Genomic DNA, 23,211 nt, shown 5'->3' with positions numbered 1-23,211 from the left:
AGGAGAGGAAGAGGTGGGCTTACAAAGAGTCCTATGTATGCTCATCTTCTTAGCAATGATGAAAAACAGAGCTGAATTTCACCAGGGCATCTCAAGCCATGCCCAGGAGAAGCAGGTCCATCTGTTCTCTGTGTCTCATGGCTGTGCAGTCTGAGCCAAGACTGTCTCACTGGAAACCCAGCAGCAGCCACACCATTCACCAGCACAGAGCACTGGCAAGGGAATTTGGCATTGCCCAGACCTCACAGATGTCTTGGAGCTCCTCCATCATGTGTGTTGGCCAACTCACTTTCCCTACTGTTGGCCTAGGAGCCCTGAGAGTTCCCAAGAAACATCCAGTCTTCCAAGCTGGGGAAGAACTTCTCCAATTAATATGAAGTTACTGCCGTGAGCAGATGAATTCCCTCCTGGTCATGTCCAGAAGGATCACACAACTGGGCTCTTGCATATTGAGCTTTCTTCTCTCAGTTTCTCTGGAAATAGAAGAAGAGAAACTATCTGGGCTCCAGAACAGGGGCAGGATCCAGACTGAAACCAGCAAAGATCTGAGAAACAAAATTAAAGAGCATGAAATTAAATCTAGGTGATTACCCCAATTCTCAGGTCATTAAACATCCTTTCTTCCTCTCCTCATCCATTTCTGTGAAGACAAGACACAGAAAACAGAGGAAATTGTTGTTTCCCTAGTCCCTTCGCAGGTGCAATTAGAAGAAAACAAAATCACAACAGGGAGTACCCACATGCCCATGAGAACTTTCCAACATCTCTCATGTACCCACTGCAGTGTTAGCTGATGAGGACAAAGTCCTTCCCAGCTCCCAGACTGCTCCCCAGTCACAGGATGCCAGGGGTTGGAAGTGACCCAAAGATATCATTGAGTCCAACACCCCTGCCACAGCAGGGCCAGACAGTGTAGCTCAGGTCACAGACAAATACAGCCAGACAGGCCTTGAAAGTCTCCAGAGAAGATGACTCCACAACCTCTCTGGGGAGCCTGTGCCAGTGCTCTGTGACCCTTCCAGTCAAGAAGTTCCCCCTGGTGTTGAGGTGGAACCTCCTGTGCTGCAGCTTCCATCCGTTGCTCCTTGTCCTATCCCAGGGAGCAAGTGAGCAGAGCCTGTTCCCCCCTTCCTGCCACCCAGCCCTCAGATATTGATAAACATTTAAATCCCCTCTCGGTCTTCTCTTTTCCAGACTAAGCAGCCCTAAGTCCCTCAGCCTCTCCTCATCAGGCAGTGTTCTAATTCCCTAATCATCCTCGTAGTCCTCCACTGGATCCTAGATAAGCCCTCAGGTCCCAGAAAGGGCACAAATTCTGCTCTTGGCAGGAGAGCACCAGCCTGCCCTTCAGAGCAGAAAGGAGAGATAGGTCTTGGCACCACAAACCCATTGAAGGTTGGAAGAGACACCAGCCTTACCTACATGACATGCAAGAGAGTTACATGCTCAGACGCTGAAATGCTTTTTGAGGCATGAAGGGCTTTTACCATCATCACGACAGAAGGGAGGACAAGGCTGTATCCTAGATGGGAAGGCTGCAGATTTTTCAGCATTGCATCTCCTTGTCCTAAGTGCTGCTGCATGCAGGCTCTGTGGCACTATCCTGTACTGCTGACTGCCTAATTGGATCAGACTGACTCTGATTACATTTAGGGAGCTGATAAATAACATATCTGAAAGGCACTCACCCATTACAGTCCAAGTGGCTTTTGCTGTAGGGAGTTAATTAAAGGCAAGACTATAAAGTTTTTGTTTGGTTGGGTTTTTTTGATGCAGTGGAAATTGTCTTCTGGGAGTAGCTGAAGGTGTCAGTCTGAATGGAAGCAATCTGAGGAGGCTGCACAGAGTGACTTCAATTTAGAAGCAGTCCCAATAAACCAGGAGGCTGAAATCTGAAGCCTTGCTCACAGCTTGTTTAGAACTTGTCACCAAAGCAGGTCCAGTTAGAATATGTTGGTTCCTTGACACTAAATATTTGGCAGAAGTCCATTTAATTTCTCTGTTAAGAGTTTCATTGGGTCTAGAATATTGGACACAGAAGTGGTGAGCTGTCTCAGTTCTGGTTTAAATTTCCCAGACTCAAATATAGTTAATAGCACAAATAACAATTTATAGGATGCCTTTCCCTCTTCCCCCTTCTTTCCCAAAGAAAAGGAATTAGATACAGAGAGGAAAAGGTAAAGTACACCCAAATAAATAGTCTCACTTCAATTTGGAAGTTAAAGGAAGAAGATTTTAACAACAAATAAAAGGTATTTGAGGTAGGTAAGTTACAAAAAGGTATAGAGAAGAGAAAACAAGATACAATATATATATATATATATATATATATATATACATCCAGATTTGATGGCAATGGGTTTTGGGCTGCCTCGTGGATTACAGCCACGTGGTAGAACAAAGAGTAGCAGGAAATAGGGGATGGTGATGCTGGCAAGCAGGCAGGCAGGGTGAGAGAGAGGGAGAGAGGGGAAGTTCCTCTGTTCTTATAGTGGGGCTAGACAATAGTGGGAATGGGCTAATCATCACACCTGGTTGTGTTCAGATTCACCCCCGGGGAGGGGTCAGGAGCACCTGGGGTCAGGGCCAAGACCACTCCCCCAGGAGGGTTAACCCTTTACATAAGCAAAGGCAGGGAAGACGCAGAGGAAACTACAAGAGCCCAGCAGGAAGAGTGCATGGGGAGGTGGGAGCAAAATCACCTAAAAGGGGTAGACTAAAGATAAAGATCTGTTTCCTTTTCATGCTTTGGAGTATGATAAATGTTGTTATTCTAAAATGGGCCTCTGAAATGATTATTTTTAAATCTTTTTGAGGACTTGCATGCCTTACTGATTTTTTTCCCAGTAGGTGATGACTAAGTGACCTAGTCTTAGAACACCATGGGAAACAGGCAGGGCAGCATTCCCATACTGGCCTCACTTCTCAAATATATGTCCTCTTTGAAATTATATTCCAAACAGGAATCTATCAGTAGCCTGCCATGTTCCAAGTTATTTCTCAGTTATTAGTGATGGTGCCTGTGCTACAGGCTGCACTATGCCACTCCCACAAAAGCTCACCAACTCAGGCTGGAGAATACATAGCTGAAGCTGATCTCATCTCTCCTGGATTTCATATCAATGGAAGAGTTCCACAATTTGCAAGCACAATATTGCTTCTGCTGGGAAACCATCCAGGTATGGACTATTTGGTTCATAGTTAGATCTGATCTTCAGTAGCTCCTGAATGCGAAACTCTCGGAGCTGCCATTAAGCCATCAAATATTGCATTTCATCTTGGAAAGGTGACTTAAACACACCACTGTCATCTATCTGCTGTCTATTAGGACTGTGCCTAGGCATAAAGTCATCAGGTTTTCAGAAAACTGAGCTCTGGCTGACAACTTAGCCTGGAAAAGAGGAGGCTCAGGGGTGACCTCGTTGCTGTCTACAACTACCTGAAGGGAGGTTGTAGCCAGGTGGGGGTTGGTCTCTTCTGCCAGGCAACCAGCAACAGAACAAGGGGACACAGTCTGAAGTTGTGCCAGGAGAGGTCTAGGCTGGATGTTAGGAGAAAGTTCTTTCCAGAGAGAGTGATTGGCATTGGAATGGGCTGCCCAGGGAGGTGGTGGAGGCACCGTCCCTGGAAGTGTTCAAGAAAAGACTGGATTTAGTTTTTAGTCATTTAATGCCATGGTCTAGTTGACTGGATAGGGCTGAGTGCTAGGTTGGACTGGATGATCTTGGAGGTCTCTTCCAACCTGGTTGATTCTATTTTGTTCTATTCTAACTGCAATGCCATGGCATCAAAACTCTGGACTTCAGCTATTTGACCCACTGGCACATCTTGGATCTATCTGACCCTGGGCAGACCCCAGACCAGAAGCTAAGAGGGAGCTCACATGTCCCTTGCTGAAGAACAGTTTATGTGTGGCTTCTGCAGAATCATCAGCCAGGCTGGAGCAAGGACCAAGAGAAGCAATGAATCATTTCCATGATACTACAGGTAGGGAAGCCTCAAAGAAACCAGGCTGAGGCAAGGTGTGACGGTGACAGAATATGTTCAGGTTAGCCTATCGCTAGAAATAAAGGGACAAGCTGAAACTTAGAGATGAACAGACACTGAATTACAGCTGCATCCTCCAAAGAGAGAGAACTCTATAGCTGTTAATGGTGATTTACTCACCCCACTTTGTAAGGCACCCAAAGCGAGCAGCACGCTCTCAAGACTGCTCTTTTCCTCACTGCTACCTCCCAGAGCAGAAAAATATCTTTGTGGAAATGGATTTTAGCCTATAAACTTTAAATAAGGTTCTGTAACCAGGGGGATTAACTGGAAATTATTGGAGGCTATTAGAGGGTTTTGCAATGCTTTGTTTAATGGTGGAAGACTGCAGACTGCACACAAATGAGAGCTGCTGACTGGAGCTCAGCAGCCTGGAGTGCACAATGACCTCAGGCTGCCAGCAAGCCCAGAAGAGCTGGATCCTACCCAGCAGATGTGCAGCATGGAGCCATCTCATTTTCCTGGTCAAGCAGTGAAAACCATTCCTGTGATGTTCTTTCCTGACCTTGCAAACCAGCTTCAGACACCACAGAGTTAAACAACATCATTTTCTAATCCATCATAGAGCCCCTGGGGCATTTTCTCCTGATTGAACAAGATTTGTTACCTTTCCATCTCTGGCCAGGGCAGCTAGGAGAAGGGGAAAGCAGAAGGCCACTTGCCTCAAACCTCATGAAAATGAGCTAGGATAAATGATGCATGTCCTGCTATGCCTACAACTTGAAGCCTAGATCCCAGTTCTTGCAGGCTGGTTTTCTCCAAACAATCACAGTTACATGGCCAGTGACAAGTGAATTTGAGAACCAAATAAGTTAGAGGTATTTCCGTGCCTTGTTCACATAAAATAAAAGCCAGGTCAGACATTCAGCTCTTCCTTTGGGTGAAATCCCTTTTGCCAAGGCTTCTTTGCCCAACCACAGCACCAGGAGATTTGTGAGGGTGAGCTGGGATCACTAAGCACACACCCATGTGGCAATGTCAGGGCAGATTATACCTCAAGTGAAACATCAAAGGCCATTTCTTTACTCTCCTCATCACACTGCAGCAGGTATGCAGTGCAGGCCAGGTTAGGCAGTGTTGGAGGCTCTTCTCAGCAAAGATTACAACTTCTCCCCCCACACCCTAAATTCACTGTGCAGCTTTTATTTTATACTGAAAACTTTCTCACCAAGGCAGTGTTGATTCATTTGGGGGAAAAAAATACTCTTCTTTTTTGTTTGTTTTTTTTTTTAAATTCTTCCTATTGCTGCCCATTGCTCCTAAAAGAGAGATCCCAACCCTCTCTTCCTACTCTCTGCTCCTGCCCACCTCCTCCCTTGCACTGCTCAAAGTCTATGACAAGGCCCTTCCTGAGCCAGCTGAACTTGATCTCCTGATCAACTTCATCTTTCATGCAGCATGTGTTTAATGGAGGTTTGATGAGCTGAGTTGCTGCAGCTGAGGGGCAGACAGAAATCAGTTCTGGGCTGAGAGGAGAACAGAGGGCTCTCAGATCCTCCCTGGGTACCAGGAGGTACACAAGAGCCCCATGGTGGGATGCACAGCCTCACTGAGATGTTGGAGAAGGCTGTCCAGCCCTAGTCATGTGCTGTCTGCAACACCTCTGCTAGTACAGGACACACTAGCTAGACATCACCTACCGCTGGTTGTGAGGATGGAGGCTGTCCAGGTAGTTGCTTGTGGCTTGATACAGATGAGCTTCTATCCCATCACCCTCACCTTCCTTCAATTTTGCTTAACAGATCATAGAAGACAACAGATCAGTCTAGGCAGTCCCTCACCTCCTCAGACTGGCTCTGCTTTTATTGACATGAATCCACCCTGCTCATAAAATGCAAATCAGTTACCTTTGATCCTTCCCATCTGCCTGTGCTACAAGGTCTGGCAACTGCTGTTCCAGGTGGCTGCTGCTGCCTACCTCAGCAGATACCATCTTCCTAACTTCAGAAATGTATTTTATCATTCCTGGTCTCTGATTAAGACAAAATGTTACCCACATAACTAGAAAAAAACCCATCAAAATGCACAAACCCACCCCGGTAGACTGAGTTTTATGGCTGTTGATATGACCTTTCACTCTGCTCTTTGTTTGATGGACAATTACCAGCTGGTCAGAGCTACTCAGAGGGAGCTAAGCAATGTCTTACAGAGCAAATACAGCCTTGTGGTAGAGAGCAACCTGTCCTACCTAAGAACATTGTCAGCAGCAATAACACCAATGCAGCTAGTGCCTGCTCCTCACTTGGACTTGCTTTCTTGCCTTTGATAGGAACTTCCAGGAGCTGCCAATTCTCTATTCCTTCACCAGTTCTGGCCCTGGGTCGAGCTTTGTGTGGGCACTGAGCCTCAGGCAGGACAAGAACAAATGCCTGGAAGGTAGCTGACCCTTGTCACTCCAGCTAAGAATCAGTCTGGAAGGATGACCATGTGCCTTCAGCAGAAAACACATCTAGAGAGAAGGGAAGTCTGGCCAGTAAGTCACAAGATGCAGCGAATTTAAGCAGTATTTTCTCTTCTGTCACCAAAACCCTATGTGACTTTCATCACTTCACCTCCCAGCACATCCACTTCCCTCCCTCCTGTCTCCCATGCTTCCATCTGTTTATTTCTGCCTGGACTCCCAAGCCTTGGTAGCAGCCACAGCTTCTTGCCATTCCTCATACATCCAATTCCTGATACCTCTGGGCACTGATGCAGTAAAACCCAGAGTACCTGTGTTGTAAGCACCCTTAAAAACATGGGGAGACAGATGCATGCCCTTACTGCTCTCCACTCCCTCCCCCTGCTGTGATATATTTCCCAGTGAAGCTAATAGGGTGCAGTATTTCACACACAATGGGCTTTCTCCAGTTCTCTCCTTGGTGAATGCACTTTGCACCTGCTCATTAATGAACATATACCAACCACATCAACCGGGGCTGGCACTGCCTTGAACTCCAAATGCCTTTTCTGTGCCATAGCCTAGTTAATAATTACTTTTATGACTCACTCCACTCCATGCTGCTGGAGCATCATTAAGAGAATTGACAGCACAAATAACAGAAACATTAAGCCTAATGATGTTGCAAGTGTTAGCTCAGCTGAAGTGCTCCTGGTGTCATGGAAGAAGAGCCTTTCCCTTTAGCAGTTACCCCTCTCTCAGGGGGGTGTTTTCTTCTCAGCCCTGGCTCTGCAGAGGAAAGTCAGCTCGCTGGATGAGTTTTGGCAGCAGCACCCATCCATCTGTGTGCCACAAATACTCATAAGTGCAATCATTCCCATGTCAGAAGACCTTCATTCCAGGTCAGCAAGCTTTTGGCATCTTCAGTTTCAGTGCGGTCCCCAAACTCCCCACCTCTCTTGAATTGTGGAGTGACCTTCTGACAGCCATTCCCTGTGAGGAGTCTGTGGGCTCATTCTCAGGCTACTTGTATCACACAATCACATAATGGTTTGGGTTGGAAGGGACCTTCAAGATCATCTAGTTCCAACCTCCTGCCATGGGCAGGGTCACCTTCCACTTAGACCAGTTTGCTCAAGGCCTCATCCAACCCAGCCTTGAACACCTTCTAGGAGGAGGCAACCAATTCCTCACTGTATTTTGTAGGAAGATTTTGCATCAACCACCCAGAATTTCTTTTTGTTTGTTTTTGTTTTAGGTTGAAAGCATTGAAATGAACTTATTCCAGGAGCTTATATCTCAACACAGCTCTATGAAAGAGAGAAAATGCACCAACTGGAGTCACTTTCTTAGATTTTCCTCCCAGGTGCATGGGGGCAGAGGAACACTCAGTGCCTCACTGACAGACCACAGAGTGTCAGGGGATGGAAAGGATCTCAAAAGATCATCTAGTCCAACTCCTCTGCCCCAGCAGGGTCATCTTTAGCAGGTGGATGGTAACTGCCATCTCTGAATGCCTACACCTGGCAGAAAGGGATCTGGGGGTTGTAATAGGCAGGCAGCTGAATATGAGCCAGCAGTGTGCCCAGGTGGCCAAGAAGGCCAGTGGCATCCTGGCTTGTATGGGAATGATTTATTTCAGCTCAGTATTGATGAAAGAATGGGTACTTCACGGTGTAGATGGTAGATCAGATAAATGGAAGTGTGAATGCAGCCGTAGGTCTGATGTAATTAACCAATGTAATTAGTATGCACGGGTAGTAAAGGGTGTGAGCTGAAGACTATCTGTAGATTGCCATGTGAATAGAACTGGAAGTGTATGTAAGAAAAATCAGTTGTGCAAATAAATGCCTTCGCGGAGGGGCAAAGCCTTCTGAAATCCATGCCTGCTGCTGCTTCTCAACCAAATGCTACAAGCTTGGATTAAAAATGCTGTGGCCAGCAGGAGTAGGGAGGTGATTGACCCCTTGGACTTGGCTTTGGTGAGGCCACACCCTGAGTGTTGTCTTCAGTTTTGGGCGCTGCAATAAAAGAGAGATGTAGAGGTGCTGGAGTTGGTCCAGAGGAGGGTAATGAAGCTGGGGAAGGGCCTGGAGAATAAATCTGATGAGGAGTGACTGAGGGAGCTGGGGATGGTTAGTCTGAAAAAGAGGAGGCTGAGGGGAGACCTCATTGCTGTCTACAGCTACCTGAAGGGACATCGTGGAGAGGCTGCTGCTGGGCTCTACTCACAGGTAGTTTGAGGCAGAACAAGGGGGAATGGCCTCAAGCTGAGACTGGGGAGGTTTAGATAGGACATTAGGAAAAAGGTTTTTCTTGGAGAGAGTGGTCAGGCACTGGAATGATCTGCCCAGGGAGGTGGTGGAGTCACCCACCCTGGATGTATTTAGGGGTGGTTTGGATGTGGTGCTTAGGGCTGTGGTTTAAGGTGAATCTTGTAGAGAAGGTTTCTAGGTTGGACTTGGTGATCCTGAGGGGCTTTTCCACCCTGGATGTTTCTGTGATAAGATCATACTCAAAGGCCAAACTTTTTGAATCTATTTTTTCTCAGTGCACTCAGTCATCTTGCAGATGGCAAATTTCCACCCCACACTGCGGCTGCGGGAAGCTGGTGGAGGTGAGATCGGGGTACTGCCGAGACGGCTCAGCTGCTAGCAACACAGTACACTTTATTAGGGCAATGCAATGCTTTATATAGGACTCCAGGAAAGGCGTGCACAATCAGTTTGGGGCTGGCACAAGTGGGCAGTACAGATTGGTTCAGAGTTACGTGTAAGGTGCAGATAGGTTGCCCTGTACCAAAACAGCCTGCAGTGTCCACCCCAGGGGGCTGGTCGGCTCAGCCCCCTGCAGCTGTGTCCACCTCAGGGGGCTGGCAGGCTCAGCCCCCTGCAGCTGTGTGTGGGTTGCTCACTGTTTACAGCTTAGCCTTCTGAGCCAGAAGCGGGCTCAAGGACACCTCCCAGCGCGGGTGCTCATATTTACCAGCTCATGTCCTGCTAGCGGCAGAATTCGCCCACACCACCCTACCCCCAGTTTATAATTCATAGGACTGGATGTAAAACTTTCCAAATTAGCTTTAGGCAGCAGTTCAAGGCAAGGTTGGACACTTGGTGCCATGGTCTAGCCTTGAGTTCTGTGGTAAAGGGTTGGACTTCATGATCTGTGAGGTCTCTTCCAACCCTGATGATACTGTGTGATACTGTGTGTGATACCTAAGGATCACCAAGGCTTTTGACCATGAACCTGACACCTCTTAGTAAGAGACTTTGCTTTATGCAGGGAGTTTTCTCTGCTGTTATATCCCCAAATGAAAACTGATTCTGTGAAATAGTATTTTGTTTTCTTTTCTCTCTCTCTCTCTCTTTTTTTTTTTTTTTAATAGGAAATTCAATTTCTTTCCCCCTTTCCTTAGCCAGTTCCTCCCTTTTTGCTCTCATTACCACAAATTCTGTAATCTTGTTATTCTTGGGTGTTGGAAAAAGTGTAATTATCCGAGCCATGAAATTGAAGACAACAGCAACACTTCCAAGGAGGTGACTTAAGTCAGAGGAATTAATTCTGCCAGCAGACAGCTCTTATTTAGAACAAATGTGATTTTCAGAACCGAAGCTATGTTTTAAATGAGGCTCTATGAGTGCATTTGTAGGCCAGAGCTGCTGGGAGGCTCATCCTTATGCCAGAGAATTGCATCACGTGAGGAAAACAAGAGCCAAGAGGATCATTCACTAAGCTCATCACTCCCTTCCCTGAAGAAAAAAACTGCCCCTTCATTTCTCACTCTCCAATATTGCTGCCCTGAACAAGGGAATCTACGGGGATTTATGAAGTGTCCAAATCTGGCCCACCCATGAGATGTGTTTTGAGGTCTAATTGAGAAAAGGGGTTGAGTTTCCTCCCTCTCTTTCAAGTGAAATCAGCATGCACTAGCAGGTGAGTCTCAACACAGCACAGGGTTAAGGCATGGAAGAGTCCTTGCCTTAGGATGTTGCAGGTGGGGAGAAATGTTGTTTTCTTTCCCCTGGGAGAAGTAAGATCCATGCTTTACTCTGAGCTGAGGTCCCCTTTTCAGTTCTGTATACTTCCCTTTCTCATCTGTTGGCTTTCTCTTTACCTAGCACAAAGACTGCAGGACTTGCACCGGTGGCATGGATGGGATTGCTGGTAAGCACCATCATATAAGTTCACATTCAAAGGGATTTCCATGGCCATGAAAAAAGGTTTATCTAAGCAAGGCTGCAGCAAAAAAAAAATATCTTGGCTTTGGAAATGATCAGTGTTTTCAGATGAAACATAAAAAAGAACACTTGTGTGGATCTTGCCGTGCCCTGTTACCTGGGTTTACCTTCCCAGAGCAAACAGCTCTGCTGCTCCCAGGTGCCACTGTAATTGCCAGCCAAAGGTTACTTTTCTCCAGTGAACTTGCTGGCCCCATTGGTTTCCCAGCCCAGAAACCAAAGCTGGCTTCTTCTTTGCACAAAAACCACAATGTGCAAGCAGCAGCAATGGAACAAAGCTAGAAATGGGTAGAGATTCAGACTGAATATTGGGAAGAAGTTCTTCACCATGAGGGTGGTGAGACCCTGGAAGGGGTTGCCCAGGGAGGTGGTGGAAGCTCCATCTCTGGAGGTGTTTAAGGGCAGGCTGGATGAGGCTCTAGACAGCCTGATGTAGTGTGAGGTGTCCTTGGCCATGGCAGGGGGGTTAGAACTAGATGATCCTTGTGGTCCCTTCCAACCCTGATTGATTCTATGATTCTGATGTGCCCAAGCTAAGGAGGCTGCAGTAGCCAAACCCTTTGGGTTTGCCAGCAGCACATCCTTCCCTCGTGCAAAATCTGCCTCTGATTGGGGACTGCAGAGCCCCAGAGACAGCAAATGGGATAAAGCACCAGCTGGTTGTGATGGAAGAGGGAGTATCAGCTTCTAATGACAGCATTATGTTTGTCTATCTCAGCTGGAGATAAAAAGAGAGACCAAAGATCACTGAAGGATCTCACACTGAGATAACAACAGAGGAGGATTTTTCTCTGAAAGGAGCATCTTTTCTGCCCATATGCCAGCAAAAGTAATTCACTTTCCTGTCTGACTTTACAGCAAACTTCATCAAATCTCCATCTGGCACTAGGCCAGAGACACATGAAGCTGTGTCACAGTAGATTGATGCCAGAAACTCCAGCAAAGATTTCAGCAGGAGAGCCCTCCTGCCATGGTTTTGGGAGTCTACACAGCTCTCTGGAGGCATGGCTTATTAAAAGCATGGTTGAAGAGAGATCTGGCATTTTGGAGTTGATTGAAAGCAGGGTGGGGGTGGTAAGGGACTGCAGCCCCAGAGGTGCCTATGAAGTTTGGTTCTCATGTGGAGACAGAGCCTAGCAGGGTCTCATTTTAGGGGTGCCTGGAGGACTGAATAATAGAGCAATTCTCAAGTGTTCAGGTTGGAAATCTCATTGTGAATGTGGGGAGGTTTTTTTTTCCTGGCAAAAGCATCAACAGAATCAGCATCCTCTCAGGACAGGACAATTTCAACATACCAGAAGTTCCCAATGAATGGGTGAGGCTCTAGACAGCCTGATCTAGTGTGAGGTGTCCCTGCCCATGGCAGGGGGGTTAGAAGTAGATGATCCTTGTGGTCCCTTCCAACCCTGAACTGATCTATGATTCTGTTCTAATATGTGCTCCCTGGGAAAACTCCTGAGGACCCTATAAGCAAGAATGCCTTGAAAAATATAATCTGTCCTCCCAGCCCTAACATCCTCTGTGCTCTGAGAATCCAAAGGCATTTCAGCATGTCCCACAGAGAGGGAATGAGAGTGATTTCAAGTAGTAGATCTGCAGATGGAAATAGTGCAATCTCCTCTCCACAGACTTTGTAAATTAGACTGAACGAAGCCATGGAAACAAGCCTGTATGGAGCAGTCCTCTCTGAGCAGCCCTGATGGTCCAGCCTGCAGCCTGGTGGTTGGTTCACTGTGAGCCAGAGTGAGCAGTGGCTCTCTCCTTGCTAGAGCTCCATGGGGCAGCAGAGGAGGAAGCTGGGACAACATAAGCTCCCAGACAGGCCACCACTGCACGGCAGCCAGTATCCAAGAGTTTTAAATTGATCACAGGATGTCAGGGGTTAGAAGGGACCCAAAGAGATCATGGAGTCCAACCCCCCTGCCACAGCAGGACCATACAAGCCAGCTCAGGTCACACAGGAACACAGCCAGACAGGCCTTGAAAGTCTCCAGAGAAGGAGACTCCACAGCTTCTTTGGGGAGCCTGCTCCAGTGCTCTGTGATTCTTATAGTAAAGAAGATCCCCCTTGTGTGGAGGTGGAACCTCCTGTATTGCAGCTTACATCCACTGAGCAAGTGAGCAGATCCTGTCCCCCACCTCCTGACCCTCAGCTCTCAGATATTTATAAGCATTTATTAAATCCCCTCTCAGTCTTCTCTTCTGCAGACTAAACAGCCCCAGGTCCCTCAGTCTCTCCTCATCAGGCAGTGTTCCAGTTCCCTACTCATCCTTGTAGCCCTCTGCTGGACCTTCTCCAGCAGATCCCTGTCCCTCTTAAACTGGGGAGCCCAAAACTGAATGCAGTACTCAAGATGAGGTCTCACCAGGGTAGAGCAGATGTGGAGGAGAACCTCCCTCAATCTGCTGGACACATTCTTCTTAATGCACACCAGGATCCCATTGGTCTTCTTGGCCACAAGTGCACATCGCTGTCCCATGGATAACTTGTTACTCACCAGCTCTCCCAGGTCCCTCTCTCACAGGGCTGATATTAAAGTGAAAAAATCCAAACTCCCAGGAAGTGTGTGAGAGACAACAGGAGATGATCTTTCTCTTTGGTCCATCCAGGGGGGAGCTGCTGCAGAGGATGATCGTCCTCCTGTGGCTTCACATTACCTTAGCGACATGGGCAAGGTGTCACCCTGAGGCCACCTCAGATGAGCAGCATTTTAGGTCATCAGTCTGATAGCCTGAAGCTTTAGAAAATGAATGTACAACTGTCTCCATAAGTATTTTGTAGAGGCACAGCTGGTGGTGTCCTGGGGTCTCTCCCACGGGTGCTGAGAGCTCAGCTGAACTGACAGCATCTGACAGCTGGAGAAAACCATCCCTTCAGACTCTAAGTCGAGCACATTTACTATGGCCTCACAGGAGACTAATTATATAAAGCCTCCTTTTATTTTTCCTTTCCTTTTTTTTTCTTCTTCTTCTTTTCCCTCTCTCTATTGTTTTTCCTTTTCCCCTTCTTTTTTTCTCTTCCCCCCCTCCTTTTTTTTCTTCCCCATTCTCCCCTTTTTTTTTAAACACAGGGACTTTGCCAATTGAATTTTCATGTTTTCATGAATATTTCTACTCTTTCATAGATTTTTTCCCCCCCTGCTCTTCATTATTTGCCCAGGGGAAAAGAAATCCCATTTCTTGCAGAAGAGAAACCTGAAAGATTTGTGCCTTTTCTGTGGAGGTCCTGCAGAGAAGAATGGGAGTTCATGAGCATTCATGGAGATCCTGAGCCAAAGTCAGAATGATAGGTCAGAATGGGAGGTGAGGGCTCCTGTGGAAGTGTGTTCCAAGAAGGGAAGGATGGAAGGGGTCAGGCAGCTCAGCCTAATGAAAGGGATACAAATTTCCAGGAGGCAAAAAGGTATCTTGGTTAAAAGCCACGGCTGGTATAAGGATAAAAGGAAACACTTTAGCCACTAATACATTTGGGCTGGGAACTAGATAAAGCTAATTACATTCTTTGTTATGTTTCTGGTTTGTTCTTCCAGATGGAAAGAGAAGCTCATGGTTCAGGTTAGTGCTGGGCAATTGCCATGGCAGGAAAGCTACAGGTTGCAATTCCAGAAGGGCAGCAGTGGATGCTCAGCAAACTCTCCTCTGTGCCCACTTTTGAAATCAGGAAAACCCTTACAGGGAGTTCTTCCTAATGGCCAAAAAATAAAAAGTCCATTCTGAAGGGATCAGGTTTTCATTTCACACACAGTGTCAGTGGAGCTTTCTTAAACAGATCATTTCCCAGGTCCTCTACCAGCCAGCCTCCCTGGAATGGAGAGATTTCCTCTCTTTACAAATCACTTGGCTGCACACAGGGGAGAAGCTCTTGGATGAGGTGAATTTGCAAGGCTCTCAAATCCTCTTTATTCTCACTGCACTATCCCTCCTCGACTCGTCTCCAAGAGTCCATGCTTAGAAGGAGAAGGTGATGGCACCAATCCCAGACACATATAAATACACATAGATACAGTTCCCACCCCTTCCCTGCACCTCGAATTGAACATAATCCACACCCAGAACTGTGGAGGATGACCTAAAATAATCCAGTCCAGTCATTAATCAGCAGCAAGGCTGAATTCACAACAGCCCACAGTCCTCAACAACTCCATTTTAAACCTGCTTCTCTCATGTCCCTCATAAACTGGAGGCCCATGATTCACATCTGGGCTGCCCAGGTACACATCTGGGAGTTAACATTCTCATGCAAAGAAAACAAAAAAGCCACATTAGGCTATTCTTGTCTCAGACAAAGCAGTGACAATGGGAGCTCATGGAAGGACTAGTATTTAGCCAACTAGAGATTGAAGGAGCAGTGGCACTTGAGGCAACATGAACTATTTGGAGTGCTTTTTCCTTGCAGCTAGTTGCACTGGCTAGATAATCAAGCAGGAGAATGAGGTAATTTGACTGCTGACAGCCTTGAGGCACAGACAGTCCTGGGGTAAGGGGGAAAGTGGTTGGTAGAGCAAAAGAGCTGGCAGGCCAAACACTTACTGAGTGCAATTATTTTAATGGGTCTGTCTTTTCCAAAATCCACATTGCAGATGTGTAAACAGGAACTTTAAAAAAGAGATGCTAGAAACATTGATTTAGGGAACAAGAAGCTCTCCCTGTCTCCCACTACACAAAGAGGCACAAGATTCACAACAGTAGCTACAGCCAATCACAAAGACAGACATACAGAGAGAGAGACACTCACAGAAATCCCAAGTCAGGAGAAGGCAGTAAAAGGGCATTCATGCTTTGGAAGGCAGTAGATGTTCCCATGTCCACCTTGCTGTGCAGACAGATGTCTGGGATCACAACTTGGTGTACAGACCCTCCATGCCAAGCGATCAGCATTTCACTGGTCCTACACCTTTGCTTGCCCAGATGTCATCTGTGCTGGTCTTTAGGTCCCAAGGGTATCAACTCCCAGAGCAACACTGGCTTTACTCTGACCTGCATGTGCAACACAGGATGCTCCAGGTCCCGGGCCTGGGTTGGCATTTCCTGTGTGGTACTGTCTGTGATGCCACAAACACAAGGGTGAACCACACTAAACTCCTAGTTGCCTCTCAAAGTCCTGTGTCTGCCTTCACTCCTGTCCAAGGGACCTTTGCCATGTGTGGGTCGCCCATTGCATTAACCATCTCTGGTAGCTATGCAGTGCAGCTCTGACAAGGATCAACTCCAGCATGCACACTCCAGACTTGGTTGTCAAGCCTTCATCCAGTAGAGGAAGGAGTTGTAAGGTCACCACATGCTTTTGCCTTTCTTTCCCCTTCCCCCCAAATGCTCAAAGTGCTGCAGTACCCATATTCACATGGGCAATGACTCAAAAGGACTTCCAGCCTGTTGTGTGCTATTCCAAAAGGCTGTTGAGCCAGCAACCTGGGAATCTACATCAGCAAGCAGTTCCATTTAATTGCTACAGCATTCACCAGCAGGCAAAACTGGTGGAGCATTTTTTTTTGTTCAGCACAGCAGCTCCTGTGTGCCAAGGGGCAGCCAGTGCTGGAGGCAGAGCTCACCTGGGAAAGTGAGCTCTTAGGGAGATCATGCAGAGATCAGACCACACAGACTCATCCACTTTTTAAGCAATCTCTAGACTCAGGTGTGCTAATACCAGCCTTCTGCTTGGCAATGCCTTAATCTTTAAAGCAGCTCTAAGTGGAGGCCATAGCAGGTATTTCCCCTCCTGCACAGACAAGGAGCTGAACAGTAGAACAATCAAATGATTGGCCCAGGACTTGGAGGCAGTACCAAAGGCTTTGGTCCCACATCCTCCTAGGTCAAAACAAACATCTTTCTCCCAAAGCTGCTTCTGCCCCTCCTAGACAGCAGAACAGTCCTGCTAAAAATCATTCTGATATAATTCCTTGATGCAGAAAGAGCTGCTCAAGGCAGCAAGCTATTGGAGAGTTCTAAAGGGACCCATGTGAATCAGTGTTTGGTTCTCTTTCATCAAGGAACAAAGCTCAATCTCATCCTGCTCAGGCTTGTGAAGGGACCATTTGCTGCAGAGTGGCTCCCCAGAACAACCAGGACACCTCATGCATGGATTGTGCAGCACTGTGGATCTTGTCTTCAGCTCTCCCATAATCCCACTTGCCATATTCAACTTACACAGCACTCACAGCCAGGCCATGCAGAAGATTGCTGGTAGTCCAGGAGAGCCTTTGCCATGTCACCACATCTTCTCCTCCAGCATTTCCCCTTCAGCCCTCCACCTCTCCACACAGCCATTTCCACTGGATAACAGCTGAAGGCTGTGCTGTCCTTAGCCTAGCCAACTGCCGATGCTGGGCTGAACGTGAAGTGTTACCTCCCTCTGGCTACGAGAGCTGTGAAGTACCTTAAGAAGGAGATGATTGAAGGAAACTTGACAAAGGCCTCAGAAACCCTGAGTGCTGGAGGCATATGGACTCTTCTCTGTCCCTTCTATCCCAGGAAACCTGGGACAGAGGGAATTAACAGAGCACAGGATGAAAAGAAGCAAAAGACAGAGAACTTTATGGACCCCCATTAAACTGTGCAAATCCTTGCTGCAGGATCACAAATGAAAGTTGATGGACATTTAAAACACAAATGGATTATTTCATGAAGAAGAAATCCATTCAGGGTGACTAAATACAGGCACTGCTTGAACTTAGGAAGCTCCTAAGTAATAGCATATTGGAGGCTGGGAGATCAAGCAATATCCTGGTTTTGCCCTATCTTTATGCTGCTCACAGGATCACAGGATGTCAGGGGTTGGAAGGAACCCAAAGAGATCATGGAGTCCAACCCCCCTGCCGGAGCAGGACCATACAAGCTAGTTGATCTCCAAACCTTGCCCCTTGGCCATGTGACAAATGTGATGCTGAGCTTTTGGAATGATCTGGTATGGTTATTCTTAGGTCCACATGACTTCCTAGCCACTCAAAGTCTCAAGAGCTCCACTCCAAACACAGAATTTCTATAAACAGGGAACTTACACAGCCATTCCTACTCAACCCCCAATCTTCTGCTGCTGCCTCCCCACACACTGGTCCCTACCTAGCACAGTTGTCCTTCCCCACAGCGGTCCCACGTGTTATAAAACATGTGAATTGCCCTTATGGGAGTCAGAGCAAAGGCACAGGACCAGGATCACCCTGGGAGGAATACAAAGCCTCTGCAGCAGCAATCCACCAGAGCAGGGTCTTTCCAAGGCAGGGGTGGCGTCTTTGTGTTGAACAGCTCTTAATTCTCTTCTGCAAACTCATCCCATTGCTTTGCAAGTCTATGAGCAAATCGAACAGCCAGTTTCCTGCAGCAAGGAGACCCACTCCTGATTGCCCACTCTGTGTCACAGATCTCACAGCCACTTCAGAGAAGGAGATACATTCACCACCTTCCAATATAGCTACACTGCAGGCCATATTCCAAGCTGACACGTGTCCCAGGCCAACCTTTCACTACAAGGTGGAAAGGAAGTTACCTACCAGTCAGTACATAGCTATTACCCAAACATTTCAGTTACAGGCTGCTGCCAATCTCTGGTTGCTCCAAGAGCTTGTTTCTGAGTATTTAGCCTGACTGACCCTTCAGGATACCACCCTGCACTGAGCTGCAGCCCAGCCTCAACAAAGCAACAGGAAAACACCAGTGCTAATTGCAATCCTTGTGTTTCATCGTCTCTTATTACTGGTAGTAAAGTCACTCCAGTGAAGGCAAGAAGGGGCAAGGATTTTCAAGGCAGGGGGGATTGCTTCACACTGCTTTTTTCAATAGCAAACACATAGCTTTGTCCCTGCTGCTGCAAAAAAAAAGGCTGGAACTAGAAATGCTGAAATCTTCTTTTCACTGGCTGGCAGCGAGCTGTAATTTACTGCGTTCCTGCTTCTTTTGCGTTCAAGAACTGCTTCACTTCTGAGAAGAAAGAGCTGTCATTTGTCAGCTCCTTGTAGCCCCTCCTTCCAGTCACCACATTCCCACATTATGCTGGAAAAATTAATTGATTCCCCTCTGCCTATCTGCTCCCTCAAAAAGGCTGGTGTATTCCCAGGAATGGAGAGTCATCCTTTCACAGCAACATCGTTATCAATTTTCTTTTCAAACCCATGTAGTGGACATGTTCCTTTCAGCAAAATTCTGCAATTTGTCTGCTGCTGCATCCACCTCCCTTGAATTGGTTCAGAGACACCTGTCTGTCTTCTGGATTTTCACAGGCACCTTCCCCCCCTTCTGACCAGCAGATTTCCAGCCCACCCATTGCAGTGTCTGGCTGGCTGCTAACTTAAAGCTGTGCCTGGCTTTAGGATGCAGCCAGGTCCCTGGGCAAGTTGAGCTGTATCATCTCTCCTCCTGTGGTGTACTTAGCCACAGGCCCGTTGCCTTCCATGGTGAAGAGCTTGCAAGCCTTCGCATTCTCATGGACTGGTGTGGACTTTTTGGAGGAGACAGGAGAATTTGTAGGGCTGAGCTGAACAGCAGTGGTATCCTGCACTGTGTGCTCACTAGTTTCAATTTCGAAGGCTGTGTTGCCAGGTTTGATGAGCCCAATGTTGGAACCTGGTTTGGATTTCCTGGCCCCGTGAGCTGGGGGCCTCCGGCTGCAGATGCAGCAGGCACCAAAGAATGTGAAGGCCACCACCAGCAGGATGGGTCCAATGATGATGGGTGGGTTGTTCACAGGAAGGAAGGTTCCAAAGGCAAACGCTCCCACTAAAGTGATGTTGATCCCTGCTAACATGATGCAGAGTCCACAAGCGCAGCAGAGAGCAGGAGAGGGGAGGCCCTGAGGTCGTGTCTTTTTCTGGATGGGTTTCTGGGTCAAAGAGGCACTGCTCTTTTCACTGAACATGTTGAGATGAATCTCAGAGGCAGCTTCAGATCTCGTGGGTTGTACTCTATGTTGAGAAAGGCAGCTCTGGTCTCCTGCTGCCTTGAAATCTCTGGAGAGGAACAGAAAAGCATGCAACTGTTAAAACAACGAACCAAAGGGATCTTCCCACCACCATTCATGGCATTTGCATCTTCTCCAGGTTTGCTGCTCTCAACAACTACATGTAAAAGGTTTATAAATCTCTGAGGGCTGGGGGTCAGGAGGGGGGGACAGGCTCTGCTCACTTGCTCCCTGGGACAGGACAAGGAGCAGTGCATGTAAGCTGCAGCACAGGAGGTTCCACCTCAACACAAGGGGGAACTTCTTTACTCTAAGGGTCACAGAGCACTGGAACAGACTCCCCAGGGAGGTTGTGGAGTCTCCTTCTCTGGAGACTTTCAAGGCCTGTCTGGATGCACTCCTCTGTGACCTGAGCTAAATTTGTGGTCCTGCTCTGGCAGGGGGATTGGACTCAATGATCTCTTTGGGTCCCTTCCAACCCCTAACATCCTGTGATCTGGTGTGATCCTGTGATGAATCCAAGCCTGCTATCAAGTCTGCACTTTCTGTCTGTGCCCAAAGTCCTTTGCCATGCAATGACCCAGAGCCTACTCTTGGCCCTGCCTACAGTCTGAGCCGCAGTGCAGCATTGCAGCAGGGTGGCTGGACAGACAGACCCACATCACGCTCAGATGTTTCTCACATGTGTTTGGGACTTGCTGCACACTTCCCTTGACTCTTCGTCTATTTGATGCACCCTTCCCTTAAATTACAGCTTCGTCACACAACAAGTCCAGAGCAGACCACAAAGATGCTCAAAGTGCTGCAGCAGCTCTGCTATGAGGACAGGCTACAAGAGTTGGGACTCCTCAGCCTGGAGAAGGAAAGGCTATGAGGAGATCTTGCAGTTGCCTTCCAGTATCTGAAGGGGGCTACAGGAGGGCTGGGGAGGGACTATTTACAAGGTCTTGTAATGACAGGATGAGGGATAATAGGTTTAAACTCTTTAAACTAGATGTAAGGAAGTTCTTTCCAATGAGGGTGATGAAACACTAGAATGGGTTGCCCAGGAAGGTTGTGGATGCTCCCTCCATGAAGGTGCTCAAGACCAGGTTGGATGAGGCCTTGAGCCACTTGTTCTAGTGGGAGGTGTCCCTGTCTATGGCGAGGGGTTGGAAGTAGATGATCTTTGAGGTCTCTTCCAACCTAAACCATTCTATGATTTAGGACAGCAATATATCCTGCTGCCCACTTGGGCAGTGATGGATGTCACAACGTTTGTCATAACCCACACAACACCAGCCTAAAATTACAGCAGGTCCCAGTACTATTCTGAATATCCCTTGCTGCAATGTGAGTGCAACGTGTTCTTGGAATGGTAGAAGTCACAAATTATAATAGAAAGTGAAACTCTTTGCTCCACATCTCATTTGTCCAGCAACTGAAACCAGTCATCCAGGTAGCCTTTCTAGCCAGTAGAGAATAAAAGGTCTCAGAAGATGATTCAGAGCATTCCAGAAATATGTCCACTATGGGGAGCTGGGCTGATTACCAGGGGGACATTAGACATGACTTCAGCTGTTAACAGTTGAAGTCTCACAGTAGTGAGACAAACTCCAGCTACAGGCTCTGAATGGTTTGCCACCAGTCACAGACGTTTATGGTGAAATGGGGCAAGCGTCAGCGCTTTGCCTGCTGGACCATTCATACCACTGTGCGTAACAGCACATTTAGCATCATCATGTGAGGTCCCACAGAAGGGGGCAGGGGAACTTGTTTGCCTCAGAAACTGCAAAAGCAAACTGTACAAGGTCTGTGCACAATCAACTCTGGCTTCTGGACGAATGCTTACGGAAACAGAGATGATGAAGCTGGAAAAGAGCCTGTGTGGGCAACTGCTCAGGACACAATGCAGGAATGCATAGCCCTGACTGACAAACAGCATCTTCTCCATGGAGGATGTTATTGGATGTGATAAGAGTTGGCTTTGTTTTCTCTGTACTCTGCTTGGAAGCCAAACTGACAGAAGCCAAATTGCCAGCAGTTTGCTGTTGGTGCCTTTGATTTTACAGGCAGGAGAGCATTTCTCTTCCCAGCCTGATTGCAAACAACAACAGCCTGCACTTTACTACTCCCCTGCCTGGCTTCTTACTTTCTTCCTTCCTTGGCTGCCAAATCCTTTCAAAAGGGTTACTGGGGGGAAACTGATACTAGATAGGTTTCTACTGAAACATGCCAGTGAGATCAGCCACACGTTTTCAACATCTTACACAGGTTATAAAATTCTTCTGCACCTCCAGCTGAGGCAAAGCTCTCTGCTGCTCTATCTGGTGTTATATCTCATTTCCTTGGCTTGGGCTTTTGTTTGGACCTGATCAAAGTGCAGCATTGAACTTCCAATGAGGTCCTATTCAGTGAGACATCAGCTGGGGCTGACACAGACAGATACATAGAAGGATTAAATTCTTTCTCACCTGAGAATGCTTGATAGGAGAGGAGCCTCTGCAGACAAAGATTTTTCAAGGGAACTGAGAATGTGTAACAGGGAGAGAGCATGCCCTCTGTAAGCCAGCCTAACACATACACACGTTTCTCCAGCAGTGTCCTTTTCTTTTGCCTGGGAACCCTGGCACACTGATGTGAGCTAAAGCCTCCTTCACCATCCCTGAACCAGCAGCAAGACAGCTTCTGGTTAAAGACACACATGCACGCACTGTTCTCAGCCCAGCTCTTACAGGTGCCAGTCAATCTTTGGCACACAGAAGCTGCAGACACCCCCTGTGGCTTTTCCCCTTGTTTTGCCCTATGTTACCTCACTGCAAAGTACTCAGCAGGGAACTTCGAGGAGTTAAACCATATCACAGATTCACTCCATCAACTCTTCCTGCACTCACCTGCTTCCAGCCTGCAAGAATTCCCCATCCCGGGAGAGCCAGGCAGCTCTCACAGCCTGTGGGGCTTTAGCAGGATACACAAACAAGCCAGCTGCCTGTGCTGCTAGGCAAGGCAGTGACCAGAGGTCATGATCTCGCTGAGATTTCCAAGAGAGACTTCAACTTGTTCACCACATCTGTCGGCTGTCACTTGTAGTCACTCCAAAGAGACCGTGCTGGTTTCTGGTTGCTTTCAAGGCTGAGCAGTATCATTTTCAGCACCTCAAAGCAGTACCTCACTTTCTCTGCCTGGCAATTTTTGGTCATTGCTACAGCTCCATCAGTGCAGGGCTTACTTAAGTCTGGGAAAAATCTTCACTGGGCCTCCCTAGGTTGTAACAGGGAGTGAAGGAGGGAGATGAGGGCTTGTTTAGGTGTCACTGGCAATGATAAATAGGGGCAGTCCCAAGCACCAGCACATAGAAAAGAACCACAGATCCACTGTGAAGTGACAAATGACATGAAAGCATGACCTGGCTGGTCTCAGAGTAGAGTCACCATCAGCTTCTCAGGAATTCATGGCCACTTCCCAAAAGCGGAGTACCGAAATAAGGATATGGAGTGAGACCTCTCAGCTTGCAGAGTGACTGGAGGAGGCAATAGCTGTTTCTTGGGGCACCCTAGGACAAGGCAGACAGCTCCCAGGATGTGTCAGGACACTGGTCATGCAATGGCAGCTACCTGCCCACTGGCAAGTGAAGAGGGAAAAAAGGAAGCTTGCAAACAAACCACTGACTAAAGCAGTGA

General features: G+C 47.5%; 1 protein-coding gene across 10 annotated transcripts in view; it reads right to left on the bottom strand.

Annotated features, from left to right (window-relative positions):
- Positions 1–15,195: 15,195 nt before the first annotated feature.
- The window catches only part of TMEM275 (transmembrane protein 275), a 29,373-nt gene continuing 21,357 nt past the window's right edge, over positions 15,196–23,211 (bottom strand). For all 10 annotated transcript variants that reach the window (XM_064147616.1, XM_064147610.1, XM_064147612.1 and 7 more), the window contains one exon: positions 15,196–19,601. In XM_064147616.1, coding sequence (XP_064003686.1) covers positions 18,962–19,510 — 549 coding nt within the window. In that variant the 5' untranslated portion in view covers positions 19,511–19,601 and the 3' untranslated portion in view covers positions 15,196–18,961. The remainder of the gene's footprint in view (positions 19,602–23,211) is intronic.

Source organism: Pogoniulus pusillus, chromosome 8 (genome assembly GCF_015220805.1).
Source record: "Pogoniulus pusillus isolate bPogPus1 chromosome 8, bPogPus1.pri, whole genome shotgun sequence".
In the NCBI taxonomy this organism is placed as follows: Eukaryota; Metazoa; Chordata; class Aves; order Piciformes; family Lybiidae; genus Pogoniulus; species Pogoniulus pusillus.
The sequence above is the reverse complement of the archived record's forward strand: the minus strand, read 5'-3'. Positions and strand labels throughout refer to the sequence as shown.